Genomic DNA, 18,695 nt, shown 5'->3' on the forward strand with positions numbered 1-18,695 from the left:
CGATTGGGCTCATCATCAAGATCGCGGGTGCATGGTCAGAAGTACGCTGTTGTATTACTCCAAGCAGAAGTGATCATTCAGGTCACTATTCATGAAAATATGTCTGCATTATGGAAAATGAGAGCAAGCGGTGGGAAATTAAGAGAAGAAGTACGAGCCAGGTATGGCATGAGCTGCCATAGAATAGCCATAGGGATGCTAGAATAGGTGAGAATCAGGGGATTTGAACTTCGAAGTGCTTTTAAATTACCGAGGGGCATCCACCAGGCGAACTACACTTCCAAAAAACATATGCTAAGGATTGCTACGGAGCTGTTTATTATCTCTGCACAAGGAGTAAGCCTGAGGGTGGTGAAATGGCCGATAAAGCAGCCGAACTATCTAAAGAGCATGGTGGTGACCATCGCAGGCATTCTACAGCCTACAGCCTCAACCGTAAGGGATCTACGAGGAGAAGGCATACATGAAGCAATAGTGGTCCGGATGTCGCGGTTTGGTCAGCAAACTACAATAATTCAGAAGGAGAATGGAAAAACGGAGACCACAGGTGGAAACAAAGTTACTAAGAAATTTTTGAAAGACATTAAGAAGTCAAATCTCATGAACAGTAGCAATGGTCTTGCAAAATTGCAACACAAGCTGCAGCAGAAAGGGCGACGAGCAGATACAAAGGTTGGAAGTAGCTGCAGTGGTATAAGACGATCCAATATGCGGCTCCCACGCTTGAGCTAAAATCCTAGGAGGGGGTGGTCTATGTTAACCGAGCAGAGCAGAATGAGCATCATCAGTCATAGGAAGTGGTCAAAACATGGAAGTAGGAGCTGGAAGACGCGTTGTAGGAGACACCAAGGAAGCAGTCGGACGACGAACGTCACTCAAAGGGAAGTGAACCATGAAGCCACAACAGCACGTTTCGCTGCACCGAAAAGTGACTCGGGACGAGCCACGATGATTGTGTTGGGGGACTATTAGGTAGCGGAGGTCCTACATAATATTTTTGGGTCTATTAGCCTAGAAATTAGGATAGAAATATTGTAAAACTCCGAACTATGTGGAGCGTGAAGTTTAAAAGGTTGAGTCAAAGAGTTGTTTGCCTGAAAAATAACATAAATTAATAGGAAGTAAGTCAGTCTGCAAACCATAGAAAGGTATAAATAGAGCATGGCTCTATAGGGGAAAGACATTTTTTGGTATGTAATCTTGGATAAAAGGTGTAATGGGTTTCTGAAGGAAAGTAAAAAAAGTGTCTATAAGTCCGACTCGTGGGTTTGGGGTAGTAGACAAAGGCTCTGCAGCTATGTGTGCAGAGGCCTGAAAGAGTCTGCCGCTGTGTGCGTGGACCCCTGCAGCTGAGTGTGTAGGGTGGATTGGGATGTATTGGTGAAGAAAGTAAATAAAGATAAGTGTTTCTGAAATTCTGTGTTAAATCTGAATTATCGTGAATCTGGCTTGTGGTTACTGTAACTGTTTGATCTATGCGCATATGGTTTTGTTATGAATATCTGAATCAGTGTCTATTCTAATACGCGAACTGGTTAACTCTGATAAATGTTTTCTTAAAGACCATAATAAGTAGATTGAGTTCATAATCAGCGTAATAATAAGTAGTAAAGATTACCTTAGGTTCATATCTGCGCAATGCGAAGCTGTAGAAGGAGGTGCGACCCCTCCAAACCACATCTAGACATCCCAAGGTACGGAAACCTGGTTCCAACACCCTCCCCTACTACCTCGGGTGAGACCTCAGTCCGCACTTCGTGGGCTATTGCTGAAAGGGCCGGTAGCTGTGGGATTTGTTTAGCTAAATACTTCTTCCGAACGTGGGTAAGGCCCATATAAGCCAACACTCCAAGAACCTGCTAGTGTACTCATCATCCATCATAGATCCCATCTTTAGCTCATAAAATTTCTTTTCCCTGTCATCAAAGTATCTTTCTAACAAATACTTCTTCTTGAATAGCCGCTCAAACTCACTCCAAGTCAAATATTCCTCATGAATACATCTAAAATTCTTCACATCTTCCCACCAAATGTTTGCTTTACCTTTGAGACTGAATGTAGCCACTCTAACTTTCATGTTCTTTGAATAGTCATGCAACCTGAATAATTTCCTCATGCCAAGAAACCATGCCTCTGCATCCTATGGTTTCTTCATCTCTCCATCAAATTTTGGTGGCTTTGCTTTCTTAAATTCATCCAGAAAATATCCCCTATCACTCCTCTTGTAAGGATGATGACAATGACGATCATGATGCCTATCTAAATCAGAACTAGAATAATACCTGTGCCTATGCCCTCTCCTATCCAAAGTGTCCAAAAATCTGTCGTCTCTAATTGTGTCATCTCTATTTGATATGTGACCACCATGCAATCGACTACCATATGACCCATTAGTTCCTCCTTCTCATAGATGATCCAACGTAGCCCCTGTCGCTGCAAATTCGGCAAACTCTGAAGTATTACTTCATTTACCTTTTCTTGTTTCTCCTGTGTCTGCATGATTCTATCATTATCTGCCTTACAACTCCTTATTTATTCCTTTAAGCTTCTAAGTGTAACTGCCAAATGAGAAGATTTCCCAACACCATACTTCTCTTCGGATTCATAGGGAGAGTCATTGTAATCAACCATCTTGCTAGCCATTTGATGTTTCTTCCTGCAAGGTGTATCATGTCGGCTAAACCAAATCATAATAAACCAATGTACCTTAGTATAGCTCGAGGAGGATACATTGTATGCAAGATCAACAAATTAGAGCGATACATGTATAACATAATCATGACAGCATATCAAAATATAAAACATAATCATATGACCATGCAATTGTCATTCTAGCTAGGGTCCAGTCATCAGTGCATGACCTCAACAACAACACACCATGACCTCTGTTGATTTTTGGTAGCATCGAATATGCTATAAGTCTAAAATTTTGCAGGGAGGATTGGGCACATGTATTCCAAAGATCCCAGAAAGTGTTTTGGGAAATTCCACCCGGAGATAGTTTTATTAAAATAATTAATTATTTTTAATGGGACTCAGTCTAAACTTAGGAAATTAAAATAATTAATGGGTATTAATCTAAGTTGTAGGTGTAACTTCTAAAAGATGAGGATCAAACAAAAACGCTCTTAGCCATTTATTAGCTTCTAATCTGGGTTATTGAATGTCAATGAGAAGATTACTTAAGGAGGCTTGAGGGTCATTTGGAAGATACATAGAGAGCTTATTAGTCAAATTGAATTGTTGAAGCTAGAGCAGCGCAATGATTTCATAGTGATCATGCATAGAGGGGCAAAGAGAATTTTGGTTGGAGTATCTTCTTCAGAGCCAGAATACTTAACGTAGAGGCATAGAGGCATGTATAGGAGGCAGCACAATGCTAGAGAGGGTGATGCAGGGCCAGGAAGGGCTCATGCAGAGTAGTGCAAAGCCTTCACGCAAAAGTCTGAGATTTGCTAGGGGTTTGATGTTCTAAGCCAGGAGGGTTGGAGTCATCTCTTGAGAGAGAATCAATCTAGTAGAGAGGTGACGTGGGGCCTTAGAGGTTATGACTCAGGCCCACGCAGTGACTATGTAGGGGAAGTGCAGAAGTAGTCGAGGACTAGTTGGTTCAGTTATCGGATCAGACAGAACTTGTAGTGTAGAGTGAGGTAGTCTCACTAATTTCTTCTGCTGATTGATATTTTATGTACTAGATTTCTAGTAAGGCATCCAGAGGTTGTATTCAAAAATAACTTCTACTTAATCATAAAAACCCCACATTTGCTACACCAATTTTCCCAGATTGGGTTTTTCTGGGGACGTTTGTCCAAAAACAACATTTTATTTTGTGTTGTATATCTCTATTGTTTAGTTTCTTCTTTCTACATATTATTTTAAATGGTGTAGGTTGCAGTGCATCTATTTCAATTTTTGTCGTAGGAAACTGCAAATAACTTGTTCATGTAAATTAACATGTAGGAGAAATATTATCAGTTGTTGCAGTAGGAATTTGGGATTCTGAACATAGACATAACATTATCATTGAAAAAGAAGAGGAAAGTCAAATAAAAACACTGATTCTTTATAATAAAGCGAGCAAGAATAATAGAACAAAAAATTAATAAGGAATGATAAGAGTGAGGAAAATTCAAACAAAGCAAACTACAAAATAACCAAAAAGAAGAAAGCAAATTAAAGACACCAAGTCCCAGCTAGGGGTGTTAAATGAGGAGTGTATTGAAGTATGTGGGAATGATCATCCCCCATGAGACAATATTAATGCTTAAACATGCTGAAGAGAGAGCGTTGGGAGGCATCCCAACAAATGTTCTCGAGACTATAAATATTTGTGATTATTTTGGCTTGGACAATCATTTGTAACAATTGGGCAATGGAATTTGGTGCAGACAACAGAGGTGTTGGTTCCTATTCTATGAGTGGACTCTTCGAAGCCCTAATCCAAAGGCTTGAAAAATGACAAAGAGTAAATGTTTATTGACGCCCAAATTGTAATCTAGGACGTGGGTTTGAGTGTCTTATGGGGTCTTGGTGCAGTTGGAAATTCGTTGTATAGTGGTGCCAACCCCTTGTAAGATTTTTTCGAGTTGCAAGACTGTGCAACATTTGGGAGGTCAAAGTGGACTTCACAAGATGCTCTCAGGTAATCTGTCACCCATATTTCCATCCTGGGTGGATTATTTGATCTTGTCTCATTGTGCGACCCATTTTTCCCCGAAGGTTGCTTAATTTGGTAGTATGTACATGGTGTAAAAGATATCGAGGGCTAAGCTCTAGTGTTATTTCTAGAGTACAGTATTGTGCTTTTTCTGTCTAAGAGGTGTGGGTTGGAGCCGAGCTTATCACTTTAAAGCCTTAAGTATGGTCGTTGGAATTATTGGAACATTGGGTTAGGAACATCCCTTTCAATTCTTTCTTTTTCAACTAGGTGGCTATGGCCCTTGATTGTTCGGTGTCTAAGGTGGGTGCTCTAGGGAATCTACAACCTACTAGTTACTCTCAGCCTGTGGTGGTGGGGTTATATTCACTTGGTAGGCTTAGGCGGGGTCGAGCAAGACGATGTGTTTGTCCACACTTAACGAGCCATAGAAAATTTTAAGGGTGAATCTTAACCCATGGGCGAAATTTAAGGGGTTTTATATTTTGGAGGTGATTTTTTTTATATTACACCCCTTTTCTATAGTTAGCACAAAAATTATTTAAAAAATAAACAAATATGATATTTTAATGACTATTATGAAAAATAAGCTGATAAAATGTTTTTTTGCCTGTACAAATTTCATTCCAAGCCCTGATTCGCCTCCTTTTAGGTGGGAGATTTGTTTCCAATCGCCCATGATTTCTAGGAATGGCATTGGTTAGGGGCTATTTCACATTCCACCATTCCTCGAGATCAAGGTTGTGTTTGAATTTGCCCCGAATTTTAGGGATTTCCTTACATTTAAAATTTTATTCACTCGTATTTATAGTTTGAACTCGATTGCCCATTATTGGTTTAGAAAGTTTGCCTTCCTGAACTCGAGAGACAGCTATAATGTGGGGAAACATAGAGTACTTGGGGATGCTTGAAAGTGCCAACAAGATCTAGAAAATTTCTTGAAGATCCTCTTATTGAATCGAATATCACGTATGACATCAACTTTAAATCCCTCTCCTCGTATGGTGATAGACTCAATATTGTATACATTTTACTAACAGATTATGAGAGAGATTGATTGATTTCACCCACCAACTTAGTACACGCTTTAACATATAGTTGGGTAGAGCAAGGGAATTTTTTCAGTTTCTTTGGTTGGTTTAGACTCTACATTCTTTGGGTTTTTATCATATGCGTGAAAGCAGAGGAGTGACAAAGTTGAATGATGGTATTCTTCTTGTCTGAGGTTAGTTCTTCGACCTACTTCCAGTAGGAAAATTATCTTTTTCCCTATTTCTCCTCCATCGGTAGGTTTGTGCTTCATTTAGGGTTCATGGGTTTGACAATCATTGCAACATATTTATTTTTTTGTAATTTTGTTCAGGTTGTGGTGAGAGGCATTTCATCCATTTACTCACCATAACGTTAGCATTCAAGCATTCATATAAATTCGTTGCTTATCAAGATCTTTCTATCTGACTAAATGATAACCATTGTTAGTATGCATTAGTATGGGGTTCCGATATGGATATTTTTTTAAATTTTACTAATTTTTTGTTATTCAAGTCAAATGTTAATTCATATTTGTGCATTCAATTGGACTACAACAATAATGGAAATTCATTCCCATAGTCTCGTGTTTCACAGAGTAATGTTCTAGTGTAGTTCATGTTAGGAGAACTTATGTGCATAACTCTTGGTTGACTCTCTTGCCCCAACTAGATCCTCATTCCAAGCCACCCTCTAGATAATACATCAGGCTTTGTATTGATGGCTTGGCAGTGATTGATCGACATACAAGATACACCACTAGTTCAAATTGACTGAACATGACTTTCTTTGCAACTTTCCACTTGTGCTTTGGTTGAATTATTATTTATGTTGTGGTATCATCTTTGCATTTCTCTTTAGGGATGTACTTCATTCCATTGTTGAGTGCTTACCCACTCTTGGGTTAACCCCACTTTTATTTGTTACTGTCATTTCCTTTTTCTCTTTTAAGGAGAGGATGACCTTCTTTTTCCTTGAAAGGAAGAAAATCACCTTTAAGCTTTTTTTCCTTGGAAAGGCGACAATGACCTTGGGGTTTATTATTACTTGCATGTGTTTGAGACCTACTGACCTACTTTGGTCATCAATGGACATTAACGTAATCTCATTTCACTTTTGTGTTGGGTGGTTGTGTTTATTGAAAATAGTACAAAGTGATTTACAGATAATATCCAGGTTTTCGTGAGAGGTATTTCATCAACTCATTCATCACTAATTTTATTCATATAAAATCATTGGTTTCTAAAATATTACTATCTAAATAAAACTATAACCATTTTTAGAATATATTGGTGTGTAATATTGAAATAACTTTTTTTATTTTACTAAATTTGTGTTATTCAAATAATATAAGGGTAAAAGTATATTTGTGCATTTAGTTGGACTACAAAAATAATGTGAATCCTTTCTACATAGTCCTATCTTTCATAGAATAACGTTCTAGTATAGTCAATTTCATATGTTGTCGCTCAAATTGGGGGGAGTCCTACTGGATCCTTGAACAAATAAACATAGTAGTCATATCTTGTTGTTTTCAATCTCATTTGATATTTTGTGTAGTCAATCTCTATATTTTCCCCTCTTCTAGGAGTTTTTCAACCTTGGATGTTAGGATAGATCCTTCGTTAATCCATCAATATCCTCTAATTCCAAATTTCTCATTAGATAACATATTAGGTTTTGTAGTGATGACTTGGTAGTGATTGATGGGCATACAGGCTCCCCCACTAGTTTAGACTGACTAAACACCACATTGTTTTCAATTGTCACACTTATGCTTTGTTTATGTTTCTCTTTCTGCTGTGGAATCATATTTGTCTTGCTCTTTGAACTTTTTGATGCCTAAACCAGTCTAACTAGTGGTACAAAACCGGAGAAGGTTGGTTCCATACCGAACAGGCCTTTTTCACCAAACTGGACAGTTCTACTTGTGCTTTGATTGATCCTTTGATGAGTATTACATGTGGTGTTGTTCTTTTGACTTCCAAGGTCAACTATTGTTGCAATGGTGGTTTTTTTCACTGATATTTTCCACTCTAATTGTCGCTCTTTAGATTGTACACTCAATTGTTTTCTCATGAGGCTCTGATTGTTGATAAATTGACATATTCTTTGCAGTAAGTTCCCCCTCATTGGTGTTTAATTTTTCTTTCATTGGCCCTTTTATGACTTGAACATGGAGTGCCCTTGTTGTTCATTTCTCTGAATACATAATATAACAATTCTCTTCTTTGTGACAAGTCTTTTTATTATGATTATACTTAGGAATTTTCTTCTCTTTCATTTCATTATGTTTTCTTGTTGATTCGTTGGGGTTTCCAATCTTTGGAGCTTAGGCGTCACCTTTCATGTCACTGATGTCTTACTTAACCAATTTGGGTGGTCTTCTTTGCTTAGGTTCTCTTGGCCTTGATGACCACCGCCTTCGTGTGATCCCCAACGTTTATGTCTTGCAGGGCTCAAGTTCCCTTTGGGTTTCCCTATATAGTTTGTTGTACTTGAGAAAAATATTATACTTGTCTTCTGGATTTGACTGTACAATCGACCTATGCACTTGATCATAATATGATCATTATCTTCTCGCACATTTTGCTTTACAAATTTTTTATGAAACTCATTAGTAATTCTTGCACACACCTTGCCTGACCATCACTCTATCTGAAAGTTTATTTTGTAGCACACAGTGAAAATGTTTCATCTCATGACTTGCTGGAATTCCTTCTAATTTGTGATAATGGATAAACTTCTTGTATTTGTAGTCCATTAAAAGTATACAAAGCATAATCATGCATAGTATGTCATATTCATCTTCATAAATCTAATTCTTTGCATATTAGTATATCCTTTTCTTTCAATAAAAGTAGTTAGAACCAACATCCAAATTCCCAAAATCACAAAAGATACATAAAATGTTAAAATTGCAATAAACAAAGTTCATGGACAATCAATGAAAACAATATGCAAAATTTGATCATTTGTATTGCTGCATGTAAGGGTGCAAGTAGGAAAAACTCATTGAGATATAAGTTCTCATATATGCATACAGGAAAGTTATGGTAGAAAATACATAAGCATTGTAGCCTTAATTGTCCTCCAGAGTCCAAAAATCATCATACTGTAATCAACCAAGTACATAGCCATCTTGAAGTTTGGCTCATTAATCTGATTTTAAGTTATTTAACCAAGCCCGTGAATATGAAGTTTGTTTTTCTTTGGTGAGTGGTTGTATTCATTGTTATCATTTGATGTTTTAAATTAGTTATAAATAATAGGCAACATATATGTTTCAATTAGTTGGCACCTTATTCCCCTTCTAATTTTCAATGTTAGTACAAGGTCCTGTTTTGAAAACATGCTTAAATGTTGATAAATGTTATGTTGAAAAGTTGAAAAACACCTCTTATAGGTATGAAAAATGCACTAACAATCATTTTGGAATGTAGTTCCGACCTTGACTTTTCATGTTAAAATTAAAGTTAGTGTTTGAATTTATCATTAGTTATATTTGACATTTACCTCTATTGTTATTTTACTTTAATTTAATAATGAGATTATAAAAGTTAAATATAATAATAGGATGAAGTTACTTGATAGCTTATAACAATTAGATGCTTGTTGCAATAACATCTTTGGCCAAAGTCCTTAGGGTTTTAGAAACTTTTGTTGCTAGAAACTCTTTGATGTATTCCAAAATATTGCTTTTGGGGAAATATTTTTGTTGAGTAAGTGTTAAAATAAGTCTTTTGCTGCTACAATAGTATGCATTGCCAAAATCCTTAGGGTGATTAAAACTTGTGTTGTTAGTAGTCCTCTGATAGCTTTAAAATATGTATGTTAAAACAATCAGTGTGTTTAATAAACATAAAATTAATCATTTTAGCAATATTTTTCTTTATCCTTATGGATTGTCCATTTTTGCTGAGATTATTTTGTTAATGGGTGATTTACAATGAGATTTTAGTTTTTTGTAAATTTAGGTTTACAGTTTCACTGTTAAAACTTGCATTGTTCTTTGATTACTTTTTCATCGTTAGCATCCCTGTAGATATGGATAGTCCAAATGAATTAGGGAGAGCCAGAACTGTGTTGCAATAATATGTGTAGAAAAAATTCTTAGGCTTTAGGGTACTTTGTACCCTAGCAGTACTTTGGTTCTTGGAGAAAAAATATTGCATTTATAACAATCATTTTCTTGGATAGTTTCATAGCCTTTGTAGCCAACACTTGGAATTTTTATGTCCATGTTTGTTTTTCAATAAGATTGTTAGTGTCAGTCTTTCCACCCTTCCTCCAGTGATCAAACATTCTCTTACAAAGTGGTTTTAAGGTGTCAAGGTCAAATTTTGTCACTTCAGTGAGTCTTCAAGTAAAATTTGATCACTAGGCATTAGGTCTAGGGTTTGCTTTCACTCCTTCCAAAGTCGTCCAAATGTCGGTCTATGTCAATATTCAGCTGAGTCTATCATCATTCAGAGGGTTGTAATCATCATGTCAGATTCCAATGGGTCATTTTACACCTTGTTCATGCTTCAGTTGCGCCTAGCTACGGTCATTTCCCTCTCCTAGGGTTTTGAATGAAATTTCTCTTAGACGGTCAAATCATAGGCAAAACTTGTATCCTGATGTTCATACACCTTCCCCTATCCTTAAAATACCTTATCAAACACTTCCCATCACTGAGATTCCCCAAATTCCTCATTTTCGCACAAACCCTAGTTCCTTGCTACAACATGGCAGTTTTCTAGGTTGGGCCTGTGTTTTGCCTATTTGGACCCCTTCCCCTCACTAAATTTCAGATATTCCACTTTCCCCTACTTCCTAACATCCCTCCCTACTTCCAAAAATTCCCTCAAGAATGTAGAAGCTCCCTATCCCCTTCATTTCGCTCCATTTCGGCAAATCTCTTGTTCCACACATCGGGGTAGGTTTGACTCAAATGATGTTTCTGAGAAAGGAAAGATGAATTTGGAAAAACTGAGAGAGGTTTTTATCCCAAACAGGCCAAGGAATAAAAACCTCCTTAATTGTTTACACAAGTGTCATGGTTTTAGAGAAATGTCAAAAATACAATTGCCTCGGGAGAATTGATGCACCTCTGAAGTGACCTTGGGAAAATCAAGTTTTCTCCTAGCTCTGTTGGCGAAATGACTTGCTTGATGAGTCAAATGATAATTAGACACAAATATATTTCCAATTAGCTATCATGAGCTCAATTTTGGGTTGAGGAAGGCATTCAAAATTTGACTGCAACAGCACTCTACCTTGAGGCAGCCTCATTTGGCACATTTTGACCAGTCTTGGGAGATTTGATTTTTGATAGGGAAAATTAACTCCAAATTCAAAAATTCTAGTTGGGTTGGAAATTAGACTCAAATATATTTCCAACGAGCTATCACATGCCCAATTTGGACATCGGGAAGGCCTCCAAAAGTCTTCCGGAAAAAGCGCGACGCACAGGTGGAGGAGCGTGGCGCACATGGAGAGTGCGGCGCACTGGGAGAAATTGCCGAGTGTTAATTTGAACGGGCACGACGCACATGGAGAGCGCAGCGCACTGGGTTCTTAGCATGGCGCATATAGCCTCAAGCCCGAAAATTGCTGGAAACTTCACCAAATTTCTCATACTTTGCGTAGATTTTCTAGGTAGGCTTGCTATCTTGTTGTTGCATCAAATTTTATGATAAGAGACGGTGGTTTATGGGTGATAGTGGTTGCAACAAAAATTCTCAAAACCTACTTCTAAAGATCCTCAAGCCAATTGTTGCCAGGGTTTAAAAACTCATTGTTTTCTCCAAACATTGTGGAAGGGTCCAAGCCTACATCAGCAGAACAGGGATCACCATCACAACATAAGGCACCTTTGCAAGATGAGGAGAAATTCCATATTTACACTGATATAATAAACTTGAATGTTAATGAATAGCATAAGATAGTAGATTAGGTCATCATGGAGAAAGATGCTAAGATCAAAGAGCTTAGGGACAATTTTTCTAAGGCCAATTTCATGGTTTGATTCCTAGAGCAGGATAATAAGCAATTGAAGGTAAATCAACTACTCTTGAATAAGCATAAGGTTGATGTTAGCAAAGAAGATGTAAAGGGAAAATAATTAGTTGACACAGATGATTCAGATGAGCATCAAGAGCAAGTGACAAGGAAGAGTCCAAAGACTAGAGGACTCAAAAGGGAACTTCAGCAACAAAGGGAGCAGATGTCTTCAGTTGACCTAATTGCAGGAGAAATCAATGAAAATAGGGAGTTTTGGCTTGACAAAGTAAATTTCCATTAAAACAATCTTCTTAAGAGGGCCAAAAGAGACAACAAATTTCAAAGGCGCATGGCTACTCATTGGTACACAAGGAATCAGGTCTCCAAATTCAAAATCAAGCAGTTGAAGAAAATACTCCAGGAAACCCTAATCAGGCAAAAAGAGAAGGTTAAGTTGGATTTGCTTGTTGATGCTTCCCTCAGAGAAATACATGACAAGGACAAGAAGCCAATGCATGATGAGGGGCCATCAGGTGAACAGGAGGCCGATTTCATCCTCCTTCAGGATGATGATGCAGATGTGGAGAGCACCCGACTTAGGATGACTATTCAGGAGCATAACATGGAGATTCAAGACTTGTCACTCAAAGTGGAGAGGGCCAAATGGAACATGAAGTACCTAGAGCAGAGAAACAAGAAGCTAGAGGATTAGCAGGTGATCATGGAGCTGCAAAACATTCGTGAGCATCGCCAAGCTACTCAAAGGAGAAGGGTCGAGCTCACATCTTTGGAGCAAGAAATCAATGAGGATCGGGAGGCCAATCTCGAGAGGGTCAACATGCATTTGGAGAGGCTGCTAGACAAGTCTAACAAGGACCTTTCTCTATTGAGACACATGTCTTTTCATTACAAGGCACGAAACATGAGCGCCAAGGCCCGAATAAAGAGTTTACAGGCGAAATTGAGGAAAGCAACAAGAAAGGAAAAGGAGGCAAAAGAGAAAGATAGGCTTCAAATCTAGGCTGAGGTTTCCTTGTCACATCATAACACCCCATAGAAAACCTCCAGCCCAAATTTCAAGAAATTTGGGGAATTTTTGGTCACATCACAAATTTTTGGGCAAAAAACAGGGTTTTTCGGTGGCGCGGCGCTAAAATTATAGAGCTCCAAATGAGGAATGGTTTGCATTTTTGGATTCAGCATGGAAAATCACGACTATTGGTGTTCAGACATGAAATTTGGGGAATTTTTGGTCACATCACAAATTTTTGGGCAAAAAATAGGGTTTTTCGGTGGCGCGGCGCTAAAATTCTAGAGCTCCAAATGAGGAATGGTTTGCATTTTTGGATTCAGCATGGAAAATCACGACTACTGGTGTTCGGACAAGAAATTTGGGCAAGATCTGGGTCTCCTAGAGGTCAAAAACACCCAAAAAATGACCTCTCTGCCACTTTTTTGACACACAGGAAGCAGTCTTGGGAGAATGAAGATTTGGAGGGGAAAATGAGCACCAAATTCAAAAATTATAGTTGGGTTAGAAAGTAGACAGGACAGGCTTTCCAACAATCCCACTTGAACACATTTTGTACACCTAAAAGTGCCCCAAAATAGGCCCCAAAGTAGCGCGATGCACAGAGGAAAAATTGCCAAATTTGCTTCCGTTTCGCGACTTCTCCAAGTGGGCCTGCTCATCTACACTTCGGTTTTTTGGAACCAAAGGTGGAATTTAAAGTATTTTTTCTCTAGATTGGCTTTTATCCAAGTGGTGAAAGAAGGTGATGGGTCACCCAAGCCAAATTTCATGTTTGTAACGTTGCACCTGTAGCTGATGGTTGGCTCTTCATCTCCATTTTTGTAATGATTCGAGTAACTCCCCAACCCTTGGGCGTTCTATCTCTTCCTAACACATTCTATATATTGTATGTAAGCTATTTGCAAATGGTTGGTTGGCTTGTAACTTCTGGGAGACTGTGGGAAAGAAACTCTGTTTCTTCACTGTATATTTTTGACAGAGAATTAATGAAAGGCAGTAGCTCTGTTCCATGAGATTCTTGTGGTTGTGAGTGTAGCAAATGTGTCTCTTATGTTTTCATATGTTCTTTTTATGTTTGATAATTCAATTCATGCTCATTTCCAGTGAAATTTTCTGAGTGAGATTAGGTAGAATTCAATTTTATTGCTCTTCCTGTGGGAAAATTTCATGTTCAATGTTCTTCTTCTGTTGAAAAGGATTCATGTAACTATGCCCTTTTCACTTTCTTCAACAATATTTTCATTCCGTGTTACCTCAAACTAAAATTGCTACACTTTCCGCCTGCCTTGCCTCACGGAATAATCTGTGCCTTTGTATTAAATTCTTTGTTCTTTGCTGACCGTTGGTCCCATACCATCCCAGAAGCTCGGTCATTCATGAAATTGTTTCCGAATCCCTACTCACTTACTAGCCTAAGGTAAATATTTCATTATAAGTCATCTCAGACCGTTTTTGATTATCTATTCACTGAGTGTGACTCGGAGAGAGCCCTCTCATGTTTTGGTAGGGCTAGCTACCAGACTGAGCATGGTTTGTGGTTACCCTAATTTTTGCCTTCCTTCAGCCTAGGGCAGATTTAGGTGCTAACATAGTGGCGACCATACTGGGGAAGAAGTTTACTTGTAGATTGTCTTGCCCCAGTTCATATCTCAAGTTCTGATCTGATTGTTGATGGTGGACGACGATCAGACATTGGAAAGGCTGAAAGCATTCACCTAGCGACTCCATTCACTGAAGAATCCAGCAATCGGTGCTTCATGGTGACTCCACTGCAAAGAGATTAGTAGCTTTGACATTTTCAAGATGGATCGGATTGCAAGAAGATACGCTCCCATGAGCCGAGATCACATCCCAGGTTTTCCAAATAAAATTCCCAAGGTAGATTGGTCAAAGAATTTGCCTGTGTTCATAAATGTGGAAGGTAATGACGCTGCTCTTCATCTGGTGAAATTTCACATTCATGTGCATAGATTGAAGATCAATTTTCCTGAAGACTGTTTGATGAAAATGTTTATGGCTACCCTGGAAGATGAAGCCCGATCTTGGTATGAAAGTTTTCTGCCTGCTTGTATTTACTGTTTAAAGGATTTTCATGCCCTGTTCATTGAAAGATATCAAGAATCTTATCCATCATTAAATCTAGTTCATGAATGTTGCAAACATGCTTCTACTTTCATTGAAAGCCTTGAAAAATACTATGAGGATGATAATTTTATGGATGATGAGATCATGGAAGCCTTTTACGAGAATCCATTTCAACAACATGAAGAGAAACTAGAAGAGTCCCATCAAGATGCTGAGGAAACATGGCAGCAGAATCAAGATCTTTGTACAGTGGAAAATGAAGGAATTTTGCATCTTGACAGTCAACGTGAATTACACGAAATAGATCAGTAGGTTGAAGAATTCCATATGGCTGAAAGTGATGAAATAAAAAGTGTCGGTTCAGATCTATCCATAGAAGAAGACAACATGCAAGGAAATCCAGTTCTAATTCCAGAATGTGATAATTTCAAGTCACCCATTTCAGATTCAGATACAGATTGTGATGACCAAGAAAACCTTGTATTAAGTCCCATGAAAGAGAATTCCACTGTTAAAATCATCTGGGATGAAGAAGGTAGGGTTATGGATCCAAATGTTCTCATGTCATCAGAACATAGTCTTCATGAAGAGGTAATCCAGTCAGCTCATGAACAGCAAGATGGGATCTTTGCTCAAGCAAGTGAAAAAGTTCCTCTGGATGAATTTATGGTAGATGATAGAAATGTTATTGTTAGGTTTCAAGAAACATCTGAAGTTGCTTTTCTCATGATTGATGAATGTGATGAATGTAATGAGAATCTGGCTATCATATCGTATGAAGATGACCTACCATATATTCAGACTTCAGAAGATCAGACCATTCAGGATTCCCTTTCAGATTCCTCCTCATATGTCTCATCTTTTGAAATGTTCTTTGAAAAGGAGATTTGTTCATCCACTTGTTCAGAAGTTTTTGAGGACCAGGAACATACTGTTACTGAAGTACATTATGAAGAAAGATCTGAAGCAAGAGAGAAAGATATCTCATTTTTCCAGTAGGAGGTCAATTTTCATGTTTTTCAGGATCCAATGGAAAATCTGTTGCAGTCAACATTGAAGGTGTTTATTGCAGTATTCAGTGATGAAGGAGATCATGGTCGACTGTGTTTTTGGAGGCCCAGTTACCAGTATCTCGTGTTGACCAGAAGATCTGATCCAGAGAATCAATAAAGGAGGCATCTACTTGATTGGTTACATTGGAAGACACATTACACATGATTGTACATATTGCATTAGTACGCAGGTGGCTGTCATCATGATTTGAAACCCTTGAATCTTGATGGATTGCTGCCATTGAATAAGTTTTGTCAGTTCTTGTTTTAGTTAAGTCAGTCATGAGTCATTTGCTTTTACATTGAGTCGGTTTTTTTCAGTCATTGTAAGTACAAATTTGAGTCAGTCCGAGTCAAGTTTCAGTCAATAAATGAGTCAAGAGTTGCGTGTCGTTTATCAAAATGATGACTCCATAGCCCAATGGATGAAGGCACTGTCTAGCTCTTCCAGAGATCTGTTGTTCTTGGAACTTCCAAGGAGATGCCATCCCCCATTGGAGCCAATGTTAGTGTCAGTCTTTCCAGCCTTCCTCCAGTGATCAAACATTCTCTTACAAAGTGGTTGTAAGGTGTCAAGGTCAAATTTTGTCATTTCAGTGAGTCTTCAAGTAAAATTTGATCACTAGGCATTAGGTCTAGGGTTTGCTTTCACTCCTTCCAAGGTCGTCCAAATGTTGGTCTATGTCATTATTCAGCTGAGTCTACCATCATTCAGAGGGTTTTAATCATCATGTCAGGTTCTAATGGGTCATTTTACACCTTGTTCATGCTTCAATTGCGCCTAGCTACAGTCATTTCCCTCTCTTAAGGTTTTGAAGGCAATTTCTCTTGGACGGTCAAATCATAGGCAAAAATTGTATCCTCGTGTTCATACACCTTCCCCTATCCTTAAAATACCTTATCAAACACTTCCCATCACTGAGATTCCCCAAATTCCTCATTTTCGCACAAACCCTAGTTCCTTGCTACAACATGGCAGTTTTCTAGGTTGGGCCTATGTTTTGCCTTTTTGGACCCCTTCCCCTCACTCAATTTCATATATTCTACTTTCCCCTACTTCCTAACATCCCTCCCTACATCCCAAAATTCCCTCAAGAATTTAGAAGCTCCCTATCCCCTTCATTTCGCTCCATTTCGGCAAATCTCTTGTTCTACACATCGGGGTAGGTTTCACTCAAATGATGTTTCTGAGAAAAGAAAGATGAATTTGGAAAAAATGAGAGAGGTTTTTTTCCAAAACAGGCGAAGGCAGAAAAACCTCCTCCGCTTTTTACACAGGTGTCATTTTTTTAGAGAAATGTTAAAAATATAATTGCCTTAGGAGAATTGATGCACCTCTGAAGTGACCTTGGGAAAATCAAGTTTTCTCCTAGCTCAGTTGGAAAAATGACTTTCTTGATGAGTCAAATGATAACTAGACACAAATAAATTTCCAATGAGCTATAATGATCTCAATTTGGGGTTGAGGAAGGCATTCAAAAGTTGACTGCAACAGCACTCTGCCTTGAGGAAACCTTATTTGGCACATTTTGACCAGTCTTGGGAGATTTGATTTTTTACAGGGAAAATGAACTCAAAATTGAAAAATTATGGCTCATTTGGAAAGTAGACTCAAATACCTTTCCAACGAGCTATCACACGCCCAATTTGGACACCGGGAAGGCCTCCAAACATCTTCCGGAAAACGTGCGACACACAAGTGGAGGAGCACGGCCCACACGGAGAGCGCGACGCACTAGGAGAAATTGCCCAGTGTTAATATGAACGGGCGCGAGGCACATGGAGAGCGTGGTGCACTGGGTTCTTAGCACAACGCATATAGCCTCAAGCCCGAAAATTTTTGGAAACTTCACCAAATTTCTCATACTTTGCGTAGATTTGCTAGGTAGGCTTGCTATCTTGTTGTTGCATCAAATTTTATGATAAGAGACGGTGGTTTATGGGTGATAGTGGTTGCAACAAATATTCTCAAAACCTACTTCTAAAGATCCTCAAGCCAATTGCTGCCAGGGTTTAAAAACTCATTGTTTTCTCCAAACATTGTGGAAGGGTCCAAGCCTACATTAGCAGAACAGGGATCACCATCACAACATAAGGCACCTTTGCAAGATGAGGAAAAATTCCATATTTACACTGATATAGTAAACGTGAATGTTAATGAATAGCATAAGATAGTAGATTAGGTCATCATGGAGAAAGATGCTAAGATCAAAGAGCTTAGGGACAATTTTTTTAAGGCCAATTTCATGGTTTGATTCCTAGAGCAGGATAATAAGCAATTGAAGGTAAATCAACTACTCTTGAATAAGCATAAGGTTGATGTTAGCAAAGAAGATGTAAAGGGAAAATAATTAGTTGACACAGATGATTCAGATGAGCATCAAGAGAAAGTGACAAGGAAGAGTCCAAAGACTAGAGGACTCAAAAGGGAACTTCAGCAACAAAGGGAGCAGATGTCTTCATTTGACCTAATTGCAGGAGAAATCAATGAAAATAGGGAGTTTTGGCTTGAAAAAGTAAATTTCCATTAAAAAAATATTCTTAAGAGGGTCAAAAGAGACAACAAATTTCAAAGGCGCATGGCTACTCATTCGTATACAAGGAATCAGGTCTCCAAATTCAAAATCAAGCAGTTGAAGAAAATACTCCAGGAAACCCTAATCAGGCAAAAAGAGAAGGTTAAGTTGGATTTGCTTGTTGATGCTTCCCTCAGAGCAATACATGACAAGGACAAGAAGCCTATGCATGACGAGGGGCCATCAGGTAAACAGGAGGCCGATTTCATCCTCATTCACGATGATGATGCAGATGTGGAGAGCGCCCGACTTAGGATGACTATTCAGGAACATAA

General features: G+C 38.4%; 1 protein-coding gene across 1 annotated transcript in view; it reads left to right on the forward strand.

Annotated features, from left to right (window-relative positions):
• Nucleotides 1-390: 390 nt before the first annotated feature.
• LOC149236174 (uncharacterized) overlaps nucleotides 391-18,695 on the forward strand; it is a 43,716-nt gene continuing 25,411 nt past the window's right edge. Inside the window, exon 1 of the mRNA XM_089368796.1 lies at nucleotides 391-672. Coding sequence (XP_089224922.1) covers nucleotides 391-672 — 282 coding nt within the window. The remainder of the gene's footprint in view (nucleotides 673-18,695) is intronic.

Source organism: Pinus tabuliformis, chromosome 8 (genome assembly GCF_031772625.1).
Source record: "Pinus tabuliformis cultivar Carrire ecotype Pingquan chromosome 8, CPIR1, whole genome shotgun sequence".
Taxonomy (NCBI): domain Eukaryota; kingdom Viridiplantae; phylum Streptophyta; class Pinopsida; order Pinales; family Pinaceae; genus Pinus; species Pinus tabuliformis.